We start from the raw sequence: 19,928 nt of genomic DNA, 5'->3' as shown, positions 1-19,928 counted from the left end.
ACACATCCTGACAGCAGGCAAAAGTGCTTGGGGAATTTTCCCGAAAAAAAAACTGGTCACACCAGATAGGTCTCCGCAGTTATGCTTATTATAATTATCTTACCGTAAATCAGAAACAATTATTATAATATGTAACTAGCATAATGCTCGCGATTTCGTCCGCATGGACTACACAAATTTCAAACCACTATTTCACCTCCTTAGTGGTTGAATTTTCAAAAATCCTTTCTTAGCGGATGCCTACGTCATAATAGCTATCTGCATGCCAAATTTCAGCCCGATCCGTCCAGTAATTTGAGCTGTGCGTTGATAGATCAGTCAGGCAGTCTCTACCTTTTATGCTTCACGAGATAGGTATACAGCCCGCTGACAGACAGACAGACGAACGGACGCGACGGACGGACAGGGGAGTCTTAGTAATATGGTTCCTTTGGCACCCTTCGAGTCCTACAGAACTACCCTGAAACTTAATACAAAAACACCGAGCGTGTAATACATGTATAATTTATAGCTTCAAATATTATAGCCCGCTATCCCGCTGGGCTAGGATCGTAAATAAAATAGGTCGTCGTCAGAACACTGCCATAAATCAAGGGAAATACCTCAGGACACGGTTAACCGAGAATTAAGATGAATTTATCTTTAGCCGCTTTAGGCTGTAATCAACTCACTCCGACTTTATATATTGGCCAAGGAAGGAAAATGGAAAATTCACGGAAGACTTTTTTTTAATTTTTCACTAAAATACATTACTTTTGAAATCCGAGGGCGATGGGTTGAGAGTAATAGAAATTATAGAAAAAATATAAACTTTTACTATTGCTTTTGAATCGACAAATGACAAACAAAATCTACCACTATTTCGGAATGTTCTTCCTACCGAGAAGAAACAACAGGAAACTCGGCAGTTGCTCTTTTTCTAAGATTCGATTTTAATGACGTGCGGGTGTGCGTGGGCGTCCTCCGCCCCATATTTGCCATCTCGACCTGTCTCTGTTAGGTACGAGTACCCATCCGATTTAATTTCTCATCCATTTAATTCTCAAACAGTTCTATCTTTGTCACTCGCTTGGATATTCATTTGGTAAAGCTTCACTACTGGGTATCGGTCCACAAAGGGTGCCTCAAAATTGAAGTCGGCACATTGGAAAGCTATAAATCAAGAATTGGATAGTTAAAGGTACTGACTCCCTTTCAGCTGAAGTGACGAGAATCAAATTGATTCGTTAGAACGTTGTTAATATCAATCATACTAGACTAGAGAGAGTACGTGCCTAGTTGCCTACTATACAGGGTGTAACCAGAACGCTAACAAAAACTTGGTGTTCTTCACTCTGGGCTGGTTTCCGCACTTAAACTTTTCCGTTTGTTGTGCGTAAAACTTGGTGTTATTGTTATACTACCTAAACACAATCCAATACCAATAACCATATGCCTCATTTTGTATTTGTAATTTAGTATCTTTCAAACCAGCAATGTATAGCGTGCAAAACTCGGGTCAATGCCCTATCTACGTCGTAGCATTGACTTTAACTAAATATTAACTGTTTTACCGGTGAAGGAAAACATTGAGAGGAAACCTGCATGCGTGAGAGTTCTCCATAATGTTCTCAAAGGTCTGTGAAGCCTGTGAATCTGCACTTGGCCAGAGTGGTGGACGGACAAACCCTTCTCATCCTGAGAGGAATGCTAAGGGCCAGCGCAAACAGGCGGAGTGGAGTAGAGACGAGTTTTTTTGATAAAAACTTGAACTCAGCGTTATGTAGGTACTTTGATATACCATTAAAATTGGTAAACTGGAAAACATGCTTAGGTGGACCTGAGCTTGCCACGCGTGGTTATGACAAAGTAAGAAACGCTAAGTTTGTACTGTCATCAAAAAAGAAGCTGCGCTTCAGCTCTGCCAGTGTGCGTTGTGCCTAAAGAGAAAGCAACACTTCATTTAATTTCATCAAATTTATAAAACACAAGATGTGATAGCCTAGTGGTTTGGACGTCTTCTAATAGGAGGTCGGGGGTTCGACCCCGGGCATGCATCTCTAACTTTTCGGAGTTATGTGTGTTTTAAGTACTTAATTAAATGTCACTTTGCTTTAACGGTGAAGGAAAACATCGTGTGTGAAGTCTACCAATCCGCACATGGCCAGCGTGGTAGACTATGGCCAATACCCTTCTCACTCTGAGCGGAGACTCGTGCTCGTGCCCGTGAGAATATTATTGCTAAACTTTACCTATAGGTACCTTTACCTATTTCGCTTCTTTACCTGATAAAGACAGTGTCTAAAGTAGTTAGATACATTTAGCACAGGGTTAGATCCGATATAAATTCTAGGACGCGGTGTAAATATCCATCGTTAAAATATGATAATACACTGGGCACCCTAGATAATGCTTTCTGCGTAGGTGTTAAAAGGATTGGTCATAAATTTTACGATACCATTAAATTTTACTATCCGTATTAACATTACACGTATCTTAATACCTATAAGGGCGAAAGATCACAGGGTTATTCCCGTATTAAGTAAGGGCTTAAAGTAAGTTGGGTTTGTTATGTTAAGGTTAAGTTAGGGTCCTAAAATGACCATCTCGCATGGGAAGCGCTGGAAGACCGATTACATCATACAAATCGCAGGGTGCCGCTGGATTCAGGCGGCGCAAGACCGTGGTGTGTGGAAATCCTTACAAGAGACCTATGTCCAGCAGTGCACGTTCAAGCAATTGTGTGAAGAAAAGTGAAGTGAAGAAAAACATCGTGAGGAAACCTGCATGCCTGAAGTCTACCAATCTGAATATGGCCAGCGTGATGGATTATGGTCTAAATTTTCCTTATTTTAGGAGAAGATCCGTGCTCAGTAGGGAGACAACGAAAAGTTGAAATGACGATCCCTTAGGTTTTCTTGACAGACACGACAGACGGACAGACAGACAACAAAATGGTCCTATATACCTAAGGGTTCCTTTTTTCCTTTTGGGGTACGGTATCCTAAAAATAGACCTTAATATTTAAGGCGATTCTAAGCGTTCTAAGCACAAAAGTACAAGATGCTTCAATATACCTACTTTGAGCAATATCCGGTCAGACAATAAATATCTAACTGCCGTATTCAGAGTCGCTAATCGTTACTTAAGATTGATTTAAAACGAGACAGATTTATGTGAGAGATATAGCTCTGTCTCGTTTTAACTATATACTTAAGTAACGATTAAGCGACTCTGAGTACGGTAGTAAGACCGGATGTAATCATCACATTGTTACAATGTCTAGTTTTTCTGGACTAATTGTGTTCATAACATAGTCGTATATACCGGCCAGCTCGCATGCGATAGAACAATTAGCTGAATAATTCATAACAGCTTGTTATTTAGATCTCTATTCTCTGCACATCCGTTTAGTTACTTTTAACTAGATGATCGCGATTTGGTGCGCATGGAGTCTGTCTGTCCGTCTGTCACCAGGCTGTATATCATGAACCGTGATAGTTCGACCGTTGAAATTTTCACACATGATATATTTCTGTTGCCTCTATACCTAACAACAAAATACTAAAAAACAGAATAAAATAAATATTTAAGAGGGCTCCCATGCAAGAAACTTGATTTTTGTTCGTTTTTATAGATAACTAGCTTATGCTCGCGACTTCGTCCGCGTGGACTACGGAAATTTCAAACCCCTATTTCACCCCTTTAGGGGTTGAATTTTCAAAAATCCTTTCTTAGCGGATGCCTACGTCGTAATAACTATCTGCATGTCAAATTTCAGCCCGATCCGTCCAGTAGTTTGAGCTGTGCGTTGATAGATCACTCAGTTAGTCAGTCAGGCATTTAAATTAGGTATTAGAATTGGAAGTACGGTATAGAAAGAAGAAGAGGGAGTAAGAAGGAAGTGGCTGGATGTGGAAGGCTGAGAATAGGCGTGGTGGCGATCACTATGCATAATGTTCAGGCTGATGATATGATGATGATGATGACTCTGAAAATGCTCTGATCTAGAGGTGTCAAATACAGGTTCATGTGTGTATCACAATATTATCACGTGTTACAGACAAATATTTAATAATTATTAACGTTACATTATTTTGTTACAAAAAAAAATTGCTTGAACCGTGAGGCGCAAGCAGAAAAATGGGTGCAATCGATTTTCGACCTTATTGACATACGTCAGAAAACAGCATTTTAGCAATCTATGAATTATACTGAGCAAGAATATGACAAAAAAACAACTTTCTCATTACCGTCAATAAGGTCGAGATTTGCTTGCACCGATTTCACCATGAGGCGCAAGCAGATAAATGGGTGCAAGCGATTTCCGACCTTATTGACATAGGGAACAACATTTTAACAATCTATGAATGATACCTACTGAACAAGAATATGACAAAAAACAACTTTCTCATAACCGTCAATAAGGTCGAGAACTAGGGTATAGCTTGTATTTAACTCGATTGATTTAAATTTTAAATTTTACTCTTAACAGGTACCCAATCCATACCTTCGCGACAGGTCGAAATGGCAATCGGGGAGGGAATGCCCCGCACACCCGCACGGCCCCTGTGCTAACCCAGTGCGGGCGAGCGAGGGTGACGTGCGGGTGAGCGGGGTGTCACCCCCGCCTCATACCCCGATTGCCATCTCAACCTGTCGCGGAATACAGTACCTAGTACCTACCTATGTATGTAAAAATAAAAACAAGTAGAACGATAAAGCAATGTCAAGTAGATACCTACAATACAATAGGTAGGTAAGTTTACCTAGTTACCTATAAAAAAATCTTTTTAGTAGGTAACTACTACATATATTTATTATCATACATTTCTACATATTTATTATCATACGAATTATAAAATGATGATGATGATTTCTAAAAAGAACAATACCACTTCACGTACCTAACCTATTACCTATAATACTTAAATGTATGATAATACCTACACTTTGAAAAACATTTTCTCATACAATTTATAAAATGACGCAAGTATTTCCAAAAAGAACAAATCTACTATAATAGGTATAATTAACGCGCGACACAAATCTATCACAACACAAAAATGTACCTAATCTACATTATTTTGCCTAATCTACATTACAATTATTCGCATTAAATATTTATCGACACTCAAGTTCACAAATAAATAAAACTGCATTCAAAATTTATTACGAAACAAACAAAATGATAAAAATACTAGCCGCATACTCGTATCATCACAGTCAACATGTAACAGGCCAATACGAAAATTCGATGTAATAATTATTCACCGTCGAATCGCGACGATATTTGTATTCAGCTGTACCTACCTAATATATTTTATTCTAATATCGTCGCTCGGTCGCGCCGCGCGCGGCGTATCAAAGATCGAACGCCTGAGTTATTTTTTAGGAAGGATTTTCTCAAATTTTCACTACTTATTATATATTGTATTCAATTTTGTTTTAATCTAAAAACGAATATCTTGAATACATTTATATATTTAATAAATTTATTAGGTACATTATTTTTTGACACCTCTACTCTGATCCCTAAGTTGGAGGCATTACTAGATATATGTTTTACTCGCTACGAAATTCAAGTTTCTGTCCTATATAATATTATGTTCCTAAAATAATAGCATCTTAGAATTGCTGTTTTAGTATAATATAATTCAGTTATCTTAGTGTAATTCTGCAAATGAACGTTGTGTCTCTTAGAACAATAATGTTATTTCTCAAATCTGGACCATAATATTATTCTGAACAGTACAACTTCTACTGAGGGAATATATTACAATAAAACTTAAAGCTAGCCTTATTTAATTACTATATAAATCATGCCCGCGTGGAATGGTGCCAAGAATACTGGCTGCATTTCCGCGCTGGACAGCCAGGCTGATCCGTTGCGCAAAAAATGAGCCAGCCCTTCTGTCACCAGATGAGGCTATTAATCGCGGTGAAATGTCTCGTAAAAATTTACGAGACATTGAAGGTATGAGGGTAGTCTCAAAAGTTATGTAATGAATAAATCTATACCTACTAATAAATATAATTGAAGTGTCTATCTGTAGTTTTGAAATAATTACATTATTAAGCTCATATGGTTATTTGAACTGTACCATAACTGAATCAAACATTTAAAAAAAAATTGTCTGTCTGTCTGTTTGAACGGGCTAATCTTCAGAACGGCTGAACCTATTTTAACGGGACTTTCACAGACAAATATAGGATTAACCAAGGAGTAACATAAGCTACTTTTTTAACCGACTTTTAAAAAAAGTATTTTTTTTAATCGATAGAGGAACCTTGCGACAGTCCCGTAAAAAAATTGGATTCCAACTCCTCAATCCTTATGCTGTAGGCCCTGTAGGGGATTTAGAAACTGTTGATTATACATTTGTCGTTAAAACATACGTTGACATAAGTTCTTGTACGATCAAGACCGGCGGGCCGATTGCCGTAAACTGACATGTGACATCGCAATAGAAATATCCTTAAGAATCGTGATCGTTACAGTTGATAAATTTGCTATCGCGGACGACTAATGCACTATATCGCATTTGGTCATTATCGACATTTTGATGACGTATTGGTAGCACGGACCTATTTATAACCCGACTAAATAGAATATCTGTGGTAATCACTTGGTAATCTAGCAATTTACATGGACATAACAGTCTCCTAAATTTGGCTATGTTACTTATTACAAATAAGTAGTTAGTCTGTGGTAACTATTTAGAACCCCAGACCACAAAGTACAATTTTTTGTTGTTTTTCCTTAGTTTACGCGTTTGTTTTTTGTGATTAATTCTGCAACTTTGCTTGCTCTTCGGACTCCGGAGACTTAGTTTTTCTCACTGAACTTATACGCAAATGCCTGGGCACTGATTTGCCTAAGTATTGGGACCCTTATTGACGGACTGTGTCTGCTTGGAAGTTAGAACTCGTAAGTTAACAAACGTTATCATTCAATACAAGTAAAGGCTCTCATGCGGGTTTCCTCACGATCTTCCTTTTCCTTCACAGCTAAGCAAGTGATATTTAGTTGTTACAATGGTATTAAACTCCGAAAAGTTAGAGGAGTTTTAACAGCGTTTCATAAAGTACCTATTATACAAATTGAGTCCATTGCTACTGGTGGTTATGACTTCATAGTAAGTACCTCCACACTACAAGTGCTTTCTCGAGTATGTTTCCTTATGTATCTAGAGCTGCCTAAAACGTTGCTCTTCATATGAAAGTTTGGATGTTTCTTACTCCTTCGCACCACAAATATTTAAAGAAACAATTTGGATTAGCTAAATTAGTAATAAAGATACCATATACACTGATTCTAAAGTCTTCGCAGACAACGTCATACCTAAACAGAAGCTGGTAGTGCCTAGTGGTATAGATTAAGCAACACAGTCAGTGGTCACTTACTCAGTTATCATAATTTTTTTTCAGGCAAAGGTGATACAGTGCTGCATTCATTTCTTCATCCAGACAAAGATATGGATTGGGATATGTTGTGAACTCGAGCTCTTGGACCCCGTGCAGAGACAAATAAAATAATGAACGGTGCCAGATTAGATTTATAAGAAGCAGATGGTGATATAATTAAAATGTCTGAATCTAATCTACTTTAACAAAAGAATACATAAAAAATCATCAAACTGTTGTTTTATTATAAGAAGCAGATGGTGATATAATTAAAATGTCTGAATCTAATCTACTTTAATAAAAGAATACATAAAAAATCATCAAACTGTTGTTTTATTTGCCTAAATAATTTAAATTCCAAAGTAATTTCCAAAGCTAAATCAATTAAATCAGAAAATGATTTGACTTTTGGACATTACTTTGGGGAATAATTTTAGAAGTTCCCCGAAGGGCCTAGTGGTTAGGATGTCCACCTCTGAATAATTGAAGGTTGGGGGTTCAATTCTAGGTACGCATCTCTAAGAGTTATGTGCGTTTTAAACAATTAATTATACTTAACTTGATTTAGCGGTGAAGGAAACATCATGAGGAAATCTGCATGCCTGAGAGTTCTCCATATTGTTCTCAAAGGAGTCAAAGGTATACTATTATGTTCAGCTTGTCGCTGGCTCACTATAGAGTACGGTTCTCTTGAGTGTGAGAAGAGTTTTGGCCATAGTCTACCATGCTGGCCAAATGCGGATTGGTAGACTTCACTTCACACACCTTTGATAACATTTTGGAGAACTCTCAGGCATGCAGGTTTCCACACAATGTTTTCTATCACCGTTAAAGCAATGATATTTAATTATTTAGTTAAAATGCACATAACTGTTCTCCAAGAAGTTATAGGTGCGTGTAAAAAGTACTCTGTGATTCTCGTTTCTCAGTGTTAGTATACCTCTATATTTAATGTACTCTGTGCATCAAACCTACTAATGAAAGAGTCATCACATATTCTTTTAAAAGTACTTATGAGACTTACATTAATCTAAAAATACTTTTATACTATTATACTAGCTTCTAAAATTAATAATTGATTTCTTATCTAGCAGAAGAATTACTATAGCCTTTTTTAATCCCTTTCATAACTTTATTTTAATTAATATGAGTAGTAAAACGATTTGCGGATAGCTTATGTCACTGATAAAAACACCTCTCGAGTTGTTTCAATGAAAATCTCATTTGACGTAACATTTGTCGAGGTTCTTATATGACATCAAACTTCAAAACGCGTCCGCAATAGCATTTTTCATACAATAAATTTTATCGATAGTGTAAATGAACTGTCAAAACATTTTTTTGTCCACATCTATCCTTTGTGGACTGTCTCACCGAACCGTGATAGGAAAACCATATTATTTTGACATTGATGCTGTCATTAAATGATAGATGCAGTCGATTCGCAATCGGCCCGCGGGAGCCGCAGCTGAAATGGCTGAAAACGGCAAGCGGCGCAAGTATGCCTCTCTTATCGAGAGTTAAATTTTTGTTCCGTTTGCCGTAGAGAACCTGGGGCCATGGAGTTTTTGCGCAACGGATCAGCCTGGCTGTCCAGTGCGGAAATGCAGCCAGTATTCTTGGCACCTTTCCACGCGGGCATGATTTGTATAGTAATTAGATAAGGCTAGCTTTAAGTTTCATTGTAATACTTGGATTTTTAGGGTTCCGTACCTCAAAAGGAAAAACGGAACCCTTACACCTCACCTCACTTTGTTGTCTGTCTGTCTGTATGTCTGTCTGTTAGGAAACCAACAGGGTACTTCCCGTTGACCTAGAATCATGAAATTTGGCAGGTAGGTAGGTCTTATAGCTGACATTTGGGGAAAAATCTGAAAACCGTGAATTTGTGGTTGCATCACACAAAAAAAATTAAATTGTGGTCATGAACTAATAATTAGTATTTTCAATTTTCTAAATAAGATAACTATATCAAATGGGGTATCATATGAAAGGTATTCACCTGTGCTAAAACAGATTTTTATTTATTTTTATGTATCATAGTTTTTGAATTATCCTGCAAAATGTCGAAAAAATACGACTATAGTACGGAACCCTCATTGCGCGAGCCTGACTCGCACTTGGCCGGTTTTGTTTTTTAAGTATGTGATATATATTGTGTGAGTAGAAACACTGAAACACTGAAACACGTATTTCATTAAGCATATACTTCAGAAATCACGTCTTTATGCCATGTTGTTTGATCTTATGAATAATGAAATGAATATACTGAGATTCGCTCATTTAGTGCTCCCACCTCCTTTCTCCCTTTTAGTCACCCTTAATAGATTGAGCCCTGTAATGTCTACAAGGTGAACGAACTCCCTTGTAGCATATCAAAAAGACATGAAAAGCGTAGGTAGGTATTTTTTTTATTTTGTGCTTTAATAAAAATAAAAATATTAGCCCTGTAAAGTCGGGCTGAATGACCTCTCTCTTATTTTATTTTTTTTTCCTACCATAAAGCATCTAGCTTATGGGCTAATAAGTAATATTATTCTAGCTTAAACTTCTACTTATGATTAATTTTTAAATCTAATTTACAGTCCAATAACTGTCCTTAGTTTATTCTAACACGTACTTACAGTTCACTATGTTCTCGTGACCTAGAAAAATAAAGTAGCACAAGCACTATTACACAAACGCTGCACTTATGTACTTTTTAACACTAATTCGAACGGCTTGGTTCTTTTGAGCCTCCTTTTGATGTCCATGTTATCTAGAAGCTTCACAGCCTCCAAATTAACATGATGGCGAAGTCGATGTTGGTGAGCTTCTGCGTACTTTTGGATGATTTTGTTTACGAACTCTATCTTAACCTCTCTCTTATGTAGTAGCACAGTCCAGTAGACATTACAAAGAGAAATGGAATTAAAAAGTTTTTTTTAAATTCAAAAAACTTTATTATATTAGTCACAGATAACCATCGCACTTTATGACATAAAGAAGGAGTAATAGACACATCGTTATGCTCAAATTTACGACGTGGTTACGACGTCCACCTTCTAATCCGTGGTAGGGGGTTCGATACTGGGTATGCACCTCTAACTTTTCAGAGTTATGTGAGTTTTAATAATTTAATTATCATTTGCTTTAACGGTGAAGGTAAACATCGTGAGAAAACCTGCATGCCTGAGAGTTCTCCATAATGTTCTTAAAGGTGTGTGAAGTCTACCAATTCGCAAATGGCCAGCGTAGTAGACTATGGCCAAAACCCTTCTCATTCTGAGAGGAGACCCGTGCTCTGTCGTAAGCCGGCGATGGGTTGATCATGATGATGACGACTCAAGTAGGTACACTGCGATAGAGTCCTGAATTTTGGCAAAGTCGAAGCCAAGCGCCAAATTCGGCAGATTTAATGAACAAATTGGTTGCTCAACGCGGAATAGGTAAGTATTCTTATCAGAATCTTTTCAGAATTCCATACGGAGGTATGACTTGTGGACACAGCTTAGTAACATTATAGGTAAGGTCATTTTCGGTAAGGTAGATATGTAATTATTGTATTATATATGAAGAATACTAAAAAATAATGTAATTCCATCTCAAGCTGTATAAAGAGATTTGGGTCATCTTCTGAAGACGCTAAAAGAAAATCTCTGTAAATGGAATTCTTAGTGAGGAATGTCGGAACAGACTTAATTTCATACCGCTCTAATTACTAGTTAACACGACAGTAAGGATGCGATCTCTTTAGGCGTTTTTTTCTTTTTTGTAATTTTTTTTGGACCAAAAACATTTACAATAAATGTTGTATAGAACCAGGCGCTTTGCGGAAATCCATGATATACAATGAACTAAAAGCTTAACTTAGTATAATTCGCTGAAACAGATAAAATCTGTATGGTGCAACATGCAGCATGCGATATTCACCGCCCGCCCTCCCACTACTAAACATGCAGGAAAAACCAGCTTAGGCTATCATGGCTATAACATAATCATATATGCGATTATGAATATTTGATTTCAGTAATCAATGTCGATAAATTAAAACATACTGCAACACTACCAGTAGGTACGGGAAAAGGAAACGGCGTCTTTGACCCCAAAAATGGTAATTATGTTGGGCGCTAACTGGGCAAAAAAAACTTGTTGGGTCCTTTCAGTGGAATCTACCTTCCGAACCAGTGGTAGAGTCTTGATCATAAGTGTTACAAGTTACTCCTACATAAAATAAACACATTCCATTTGATATCCACCTCAAATTATTTAAGTTACGTTACACTCGTCGTGTATTCGCCTAGTGAGTCCGCTCCTTAAGACACTCCTATATCATAAGCATACACGCGATTATGAATATTTGATTTCAGTAATCAATGTAAATTAAAACTGCATGATTATTAGTAGGTACAGGAATAGGAAGCATCATTTGACGCCGAAAATGGCTACCGGAAACAGACTTTTCTTTTAGCCGTTCATGGAAGTATTCAGTGTATTTGTTGGTTTATTGATTCTCTCATAATTGGGTATTTGACTAAATCGAAAATAAATTATTTCTCAGTGATTATTAAATAGAGGATTTCCAAAATACGTAAAATCCACGTCCTTTGTTAGCAATTTTAAATTATCGATTAAACTAAAAATTTACGTCATTATGATGTGACGTCACATTCCTGTATTTCATAGAATCTCGCATAGGTAGTTACTAAGCGCGCGTTTTGACGTTTAATAAAAAGTTACTGATTTGACTAGTTGTCAAATACCGTATTGCCAACCTTGCTAAACTATTCAAAAGTCAAATGATTTATTCAAAATATGTAACATGTTATTCTTATTGATTGTCAAAATTGTAGGATTTGTAAGATGATAAGTATAGTGGTGATAATTAATTACGTAAACATAAAACTAAAGCTACGAGGGTAATGCTACGTAAGCTTAAAACATAATAAAAATCCTTGTCCTGATAAACTGACTAAGTAAGTATCAAATATCAATAATAAGTTCCTTTTATGATTTAAGCATTCACTAAGAAAGGATCCCTCCCCCCTGAGGGGGTTAAAAAGGGGATGAAAATTTGTTAGATAGTCTGTAATTTTTCAAGTTATATTCATGAATTGATATTTCAGCTTTCGGTTTACAAAATCATTTCTATTACGTAATTGAAAATTCTGTGGTAATAGCCTTGCATGGGTCTAATCATCGCTAGAGTTTAGAGAGAGAGAGCCAGCGCACGCTAGACCTTCCTTATTTTATAAAAGCTGAAAGTTTATATGCGTATTGTCTCCAACACTGGGAGGAACGTTTGTTTGGAAATCCCCGCCAGACACCCTTGAACGTTAATAATTTATGAAACTTTAAAGGTAGTCTGGCAGGGCCTTGCCACCATACTAAGTATCTGGCAATGTATGACGTGGTTTCTTATACTATTCTGAAGAAAACATAAAAAAAATTATACTTTTATACTTTGACGTAAGATTTTTATTATCATCCAAAGCCATGATCCAAACAAACGTGTTCCTCCCAGTGTTGAGGACAATGCGCAGAGAAACTTTCAGCTTTTTTAAAATAAGGAAGGTCTGGCACTCGCTGGCTCTTAGACCACTTCTAAAATAGCAATCGTGACGGTAAGTAACTGCTACACCTTTTACTTTTAATTTATCGCGATCGTATTTATAAGTTATTATTATATGCTTCGTTATCTCAAATCACTCATCTTCACGCTTTTCTATTAGAAAAGTTGTGTTAGTTAAGACAGATAGTATAAGTAATTTCTTCAATCATTGTTATCCACAGTTTGTGTAATAATCTAATATTGAGTAAAACTGACGTGATAGCCTAGTGGTTACGACGTCCGCCTCCAATTCGGGAGGTCGGGCGTTCGATCCCGGGTACGCACCTTCTACTTTTCGGAGTTATGTGCGTTTTAAGAAATAAAAATTTCACGTGAAGAAACCTGCATGCATGAGAGTTCTTCATAATGTTCTCAAAGGTTTGTTAAGTATACCAATCCACACATGGCCAGCGTGGTAGTCTATGGCCAAAAGCCTTCTCACTCTGAGAAGAGACCCGTGCTCTGTAGTGAGCCAGTGATGGGTTGATCATGATGATGATGATAATGAAATAATTATTGTAAAACTCATCCATGCATATAAGTACCTACTAATTAAAATTTAAATATCACTCAATGAGGAGGTTTCCAGGCAACGTTCAAAATAATTTCATAGATGGCGCTAAATACTACCACCACCACCACTAAAGATGAAAAATAATACCTATATCTATATGATCTATACCTTAAATTTTTGATAGTTAAATTAATTACTTCTATTATAGTTCACAGATTTCGTGGGGAAGAAACGTAAGGAAAATTGCAGTGCACGCTAGCTCTTACTCTTCATCTATGTCATTGATTGACACGACCTAAACATTAAAGCATAGATCATATAGATATAGGTATTATTTTTCATCTTTAGTGGTGGTAGTATTCAGCGCCATCTATGAAAATTCTCTCTATGAAAAAACTCCTCATTGTATGGGTGATTTTTAAAATTGCATACGAAATGCTGTGGCAACTTTGTATGGGCAAAAAATAAAGTCTCGATTCTTTTCGTAGACCTGTCTAACTTCGTAGCGTGCTGTCACACAAAGTTTTACGAGGAACATTCCAAAAACTTTACGATTCTGGCGACCTCCCTAAATGTTAGATAACTCTAACTTGTCTAGGGTACCTAAAGTGCTGTCCAGTGGATTGCGTCATTGGCGACCTAATTCTAGGTTTAGAAAGACTATTCTCACAAGCTGTTTGTTATATTTTATACTAGCTGATTTACTTTGGCAGGTAGCTAGGTCTTATAGCAGACATAAGGAGAAAGGAGTTACATCACACAAAAACAAAATCTGTTCATGAACTAATAATTAGTATTTTCAAAGTAAGAACTATATCAAGTGGGGTATCGTATGAAAGGGCTTCACCTGTGCATTCTAAAACAGATTGTTATTTGTTTTTATGCATCATGGTTTTTGAAATATCGTGAAAGATGTTGAAAAAATACGACTGTAGTTCGGAACCCTCGATGCGCGAGTCTGACTCGCACCTGGCCGGTTTTTACTTTTTAGTTTGTTTTTTGATAAGCCCAGGTAAGACATACATTTTTATAGAGCTTACCATATAGTTTATGGCAAAATTTCAGGCGGGCATTAAGTTTTTAGTAAATATTATTTAGCTTATAAGTGAGTACATACCTTTAGCAGATCTGCTTTCAAGCACTTCTAGATCCATCGCCTCGCTCCTGCCTTGCGGATTCGAAAATCTGAACGTGAAATCATTCCAGTCGATGCTTATCGCGTGCGAAGTTAAAAATCTCGTCAGGGGGCTTTTGTTTGATCTCGCCTGACTCTCTATAGGCTCTATCGTGAACAAATCGAACAGCTTCACCGCCTTCTGCTGCCTTAAACTCCTCATAAACTCCCTCGCCATATTGTCTATACACGTGGCGTTATCACTACAGTTCAGTTCGACCACTTCCGCGCTGGCTTGGCTGACTTGGGCCAATAGCGCCAAGGCCACGAGGTATATCAGCGAAGCCATTTTGCTATCACTCTGTCTGTATCACCAACACTTGCACCAACGTCACCAACCCATTTGTGGGTCAAAACCACTCCACATGCATCGGTGGTTTGTTCGACAATGGGTCCTTCTCCTATCCGTCTATGATTTTTATTCTCCGTCACGCTGCACTGGTTCCTCTTGAGCGTGTGTGCACTCGTTTTTTGTTCATCCGTTCACGTGTGTGTAGGGTTACCACCTCACTTCACCTGTCAACATTTGTCAGGATTCTTAGACATTTATTTGTGTGTAAGTTTGTCTATTTTTATGATGTAAGTGTATTATATTTATTTTTGGCTTTTATGCAAATTATTTATCTTTTACACGGGCGTGAGAGTTGATATATCATGAATAATAATAATACTGTATGCCTTGTGCACACATAAGAGCATACAGGAGACCCCGATCCGAACTATACTACCAACTTATTACATCCTAACAATACTCATTAAAATTAGCATAAACTAGCTTGTGCTCGCGTCTTCGTCCGCATGGACTACACAAATTTCAAACCCCTATTTCACCCTTTTAGGGGTTGAATTTTCGAAAATCCTTTCTTAGCGGATGCCTTCGTCATAATAGCCTATCTGCATGCCAAATTTCAACCCGATCTGCCCAGTAGTTTGCGCTGTGCGTTCATAGATCAGTCAGTCAGTCAGTCAATCACCTTTTCCTTTTATATATTAAGATTAAAATAGCTACTTCTTCGGGTCTTGGTTTTATGTCACGACTTTTCAGTCTTTTTGTCAGGAATTTAAATTTTACATCTGGCAACCCTAGGCGTGTGTTTTAATCTATTTATTTATTGGTGTTTGCAACACTTTTTCCAATTCGCGTACGATATCGGTTTTGCGTGTCTTTACTTAAGGCACAATCTTCATCGCACAGTTTGTTCGAGACACAGATTTAAATACCGTTTCGTTTAATACGTGATAGTATATTATGTTTTACTTTCAATGGTAACGTTCAAATACGTACAAAAACGGAAAATACCCATCTAAGGTATCACACAAAAAAAATACCAAAAGTGCCCAACGCAGCGAAGACCCAGCCGAACATTAAACCCAGGACCTTATACCTATTAAGTCGCAGTTCACACTACTGTGCCAGAAACAATATCACAAATACAATAATGGTAGGTATAACTGCCACACACATAAAATGCCCATGCGCTTGTGTGAGTGTTTTGTTGTCTTTAATATCTTCAGTGTATATACGTAATATACGTAAACGACACTCGAACGAATCATAATAACTATAAAACTATAAATAATATAAGAATGTTATCTCCCAAAGCCACTATGATCCAAACAAACATCCAAACAAAATTCCTCCCAGTGTTGGGGACAATGCTCAGAGAGACTTTCAGCTTTTATAAAATAAAGAAGGTCTGGCACGCGCTGACTCTTAGGCCATATAGTACGTATAGACTTAGGGGTGGGGTCTAGAGTGAGGTGGAGGAATAGATATTTGAGGGGGTACTGCCTGAGGGGGCTGATTGGCCGAAGTGTCGTTATTATATTATTGCAGAGTCTATCAAAATAAACTTAATAATAATAATATTATGTATAGGTACATAATGGCACAGATTCTGAGCACAACTTAGAGTAGTTCGCATCCTTTTCTTACTAATGTAATATGAAAAGGACAGACACAGTTTGACAGTTTTAAATATTATTTAGAGCTGTCAAACCTCTGACTTTAGCTGTCAGTCGAGAGGGCGGCGAGCCTATTTCTTAAAATTTGTAGCTTGCACTCGAATTTATAGTCTTTAAATGTAAAATTCATGTTCTGTTTTTTTTTAGCAATATTAAAAATAAAAAGATGCACATACTCTAAATTTAGTTTAGAGAAAGACAACATAATTTGACGACCTTCCTGGCGCAGTGGTAAGCGCTGTGGTCTTATAAGTGGGAGGTCCCGGGTTCGATTCCTAGCAGGGATTTGGAATTTTATAATTTCTAAATTATAAAATTCCAAAAAATTGTTTATTTTGGTTTATTAAAAACTGCCAAACCCCTTCCAGGTTAGCCCGCTTCTATTTTCGACTGCATCGTCGCTTACCACCAGGTGAGATTGCAGTCAAGGGCTAACTTGTATCTGACTAAAAAAAAAATCGGCTCCAATTTAATATTTATTTTAGCATTTAGGTACATACTTAGGTCCCACATTCTATAATTTTTGCAATTGCGGCCCTGAAACCGTGGACCGATCTCAGGCACGCATTTCTAAGTTTTCGGAGATAATATTATGTGGCAATTAAATAATTATCATTTGCTTTAACGGTGAAGGAAAACATCATAACGGAACCTGCATGCCTCAGAGTTCTCCATAATGTTCTCTCAAGAAGTTGTGTGAAGCCCGTGCAGACCCGTGCTCAGTAGAGAACCGGCCATAGGTTGATTATAATGAATATGGAAAATCACAGATATATATTTAGGTACTAGCTGATGTCCGCGACTTCATCCACGTGGAATTAGGTTTTTTAAAAATCCTGTGGAAACTCTTTGATTTTCCGGGATAAAAAGTAGCCTATGTCACTCTCCAGGTCTTTATCTATACCCATGCAAAAAATCACGTCAACCCGTTGCAACATTGCGACGTGATTGAAGGGCAAACCAACAAACAAACATATTTTCGCATTTATAATAAGGGTATATAATAAGGGTAGGTACTGATAAGTTCCTAGAATGTATCTACAAAATTTTATTCAATGAGACCCAAACTACGTTTGTATAGAGCGAAAGACGGAGAGACCGCTCTTAACATAGTTTTCTAACCATAGATCAATATAAGTGGGTATTTAAGTCAAACTGCCAAATCTTGGTGAAAAAAATTGCATAATGTGGAATATTCAAATCAATTACGTATAATGAGGCACGGAACGGTTAATTAGGAAGTGCAAATATACAAAAGTATAGGAACCAAATCGTTGCACGCTAGCCACCTACTTAATAGTCGATTTCCTAGCTCAAAGAGTAGGTAAATGAGTAGAAGCGGTGATGCTTTTAAATATTACCCATTACCAAGCTGGAATGGCGACTCGCACCGAAAGACGCAGTGTTGGACAAAACCCCCCCCACCCCACTAGGTAGACGAGTCACAGGGAGCCGCTGGATTCAGGCGGTGCAAAGACCGTGGCGTGTGAAAGTCCCTACATCTCTATTTTATTTGGCCTGTGCCTGATTGTAAACTGCAGCATTCCAGCGTTTACACATGTCTTCAAAGTTTTAATTTGATAAAATTAATTTAGTTTTAACTATCATAATTTTATGTTGTTAAGTTTATAAAGTCTGTAAAAATAAAATAAAGAAATCTGGAAAAAACTGGACTAAATCACAAATTTCGATCATAGAAGAGAAGTTATACGAAATAAGCATGCTCAACAATTGAAATACATATAGGTATATCAAATTTGTTTTAAAGATAAACAATATTTACCTAATCAAAATGTTAAAACATTTATAATAAATAAATAAATAATCTTTATTTCACAGACATCAAGGCCCACAATATTATGTTAGTAACCATCTTAATCTATGTTAGTAACTATATTATAATATAATGTATGTTAGTAAGAAACTTATTCTATGTTAGTTAATATAATTAATAAACTTATTAACTAATGCAGACATCCAGTGCGCCTTGAGAGCGCTGTCCTGTCTGTCTGCTATCACCTTCAGGATAATGTTAGGACTTCTCTCCAACCTACTTTTAATTGAGGCGATCCTTTTCCGTATGATTGCGAAGAAGCCGAACATTTATGATAAGACTTTTTTTTTTAGAAAATAAACAGTTACAATTACAGTTAAGACTAATTTTCACTGTCGCAGCGATTTTCAAACTTTATGAGATTTCGCTTCGTTATTTTTCACAGGCTATTTTAATAAAATAACAATAGGTACATTTTTATTTTTCACGTTATTTTCTCATGCTATCTATGAAATGGTATATCTCAAAGTACAACCTTTTGTCTCAAGCTTTAAAGTGGCCTTAATAACCGTTGGTATTTTAACTCAATCTCAAATCTACTGTCGCTTCTAGAAAAATCTTTGACGCTCTTTAGCAATTAGTGCGTGACAATGTTCGTGTAAACTCACATAGTATTGTCAGCAGACTTCTTGAATTCAATTTTAATTTTAACATGAGCCAATTAATTTATGACAATAATTTAGATCGAAAAAGTTTCACAGTTAAACTTATTGATTCAACCGATACCTTTTTGACCTTAATCTAATAAAAATACCAAACTATAAGAGCTTTTTAAACTGTTCTTCAAAAATAATAAATTCTATTAAGTAATTATTGTACTTGGTTCGAAGTTTAAAAGTGTACCTAAGTTAAAAAAAATTATATGTCTCTGTGTAGGTACCTATCACAGTTATTTTAAGAATAAAAGAACTATAGAAATGAAATTTAAAACAATCTTAGAAACTGTTAGTAGATACCTACCGCTACTTAGAAGCATATTTACATTTTGCAAAAAAATCAGGGTAAGAAAATATAATTAACTAGCTTATGCCCGTGACTTCGTCCGCGTGGACTACACAAATTTCGAAAACTTATTTTACCACCTTAGGGGTTGAATTTTCAAAATCTTTTTTAGCGGATGTCTACGTCGTAATAGCTATCTGCATGCCAATTTTCAGTTCGATCCGTTCAGTAGTTTAAGCTGTGCGTTGACAGATCAGTCAGTCAGTCAGTCACCTTTTCGTTTTATATATTTAGATAACCGGCTGGACTCACGTGAATAGGCAAAGTGCCCCACTAGTTCCCAGGTCCTTCTTTAGGGTCAGAATTTCCTATGAACTTACACTTAAAAAAATTGTTGAATAGGTATTGAATATTCTATGACAATTTATTACAAACGATGCGTGACAAAATGTAGGTATAAACTAATGTAAGCCAAAAGCGAAAACTAATGGTTTTCGATGAACGAAAATATTCATTAGTTAGC

The 19,928-nt window shown here is 36.7% G+C and overlaps 1 protein-coding gene across 3 annotated transcripts in view; it reads right to left on the bottom strand.

Moving 5' to 3' along the window:
- Positions 1-19,928, bottom strand: part of Osi4 (Osiris 4) — a 43,071-nt gene that overhangs the window by 13,217 nt on the left and 9,926 nt on the right. For all 3 annotated transcript variants that reach the window (XM_034981215.2, XM_069506883.1, XM_069506882.1), the window contains exon 2: positions 14,608-15,180. In XM_034981215.2, coding sequence (XP_034837106.1) covers positions 14,608-14,953 — 346 coding nt within the window. In that variant the 5' untranslated portion in view covers positions 14,954-15,180. The remainder of the gene's footprint in view (positions 1-14,607; positions 15,181-19,928) is intronic.

This window comes from Maniola hyperantus, chromosome 24 (genome assembly GCF_902806685.2).
Source record: "Maniola hyperantus chromosome 24, iAphHyp1.2, whole genome shotgun sequence".
Classification (NCBI taxonomy): Eukaryota; Metazoa; Arthropoda; class Insecta; order Lepidoptera; family Nymphalidae; genus Maniola; species Maniola hyperantus.
Note: the sequence above shows the minus strand (reverse complement) of the source record. Positions and strands in the feature narration are given on the sequence as shown.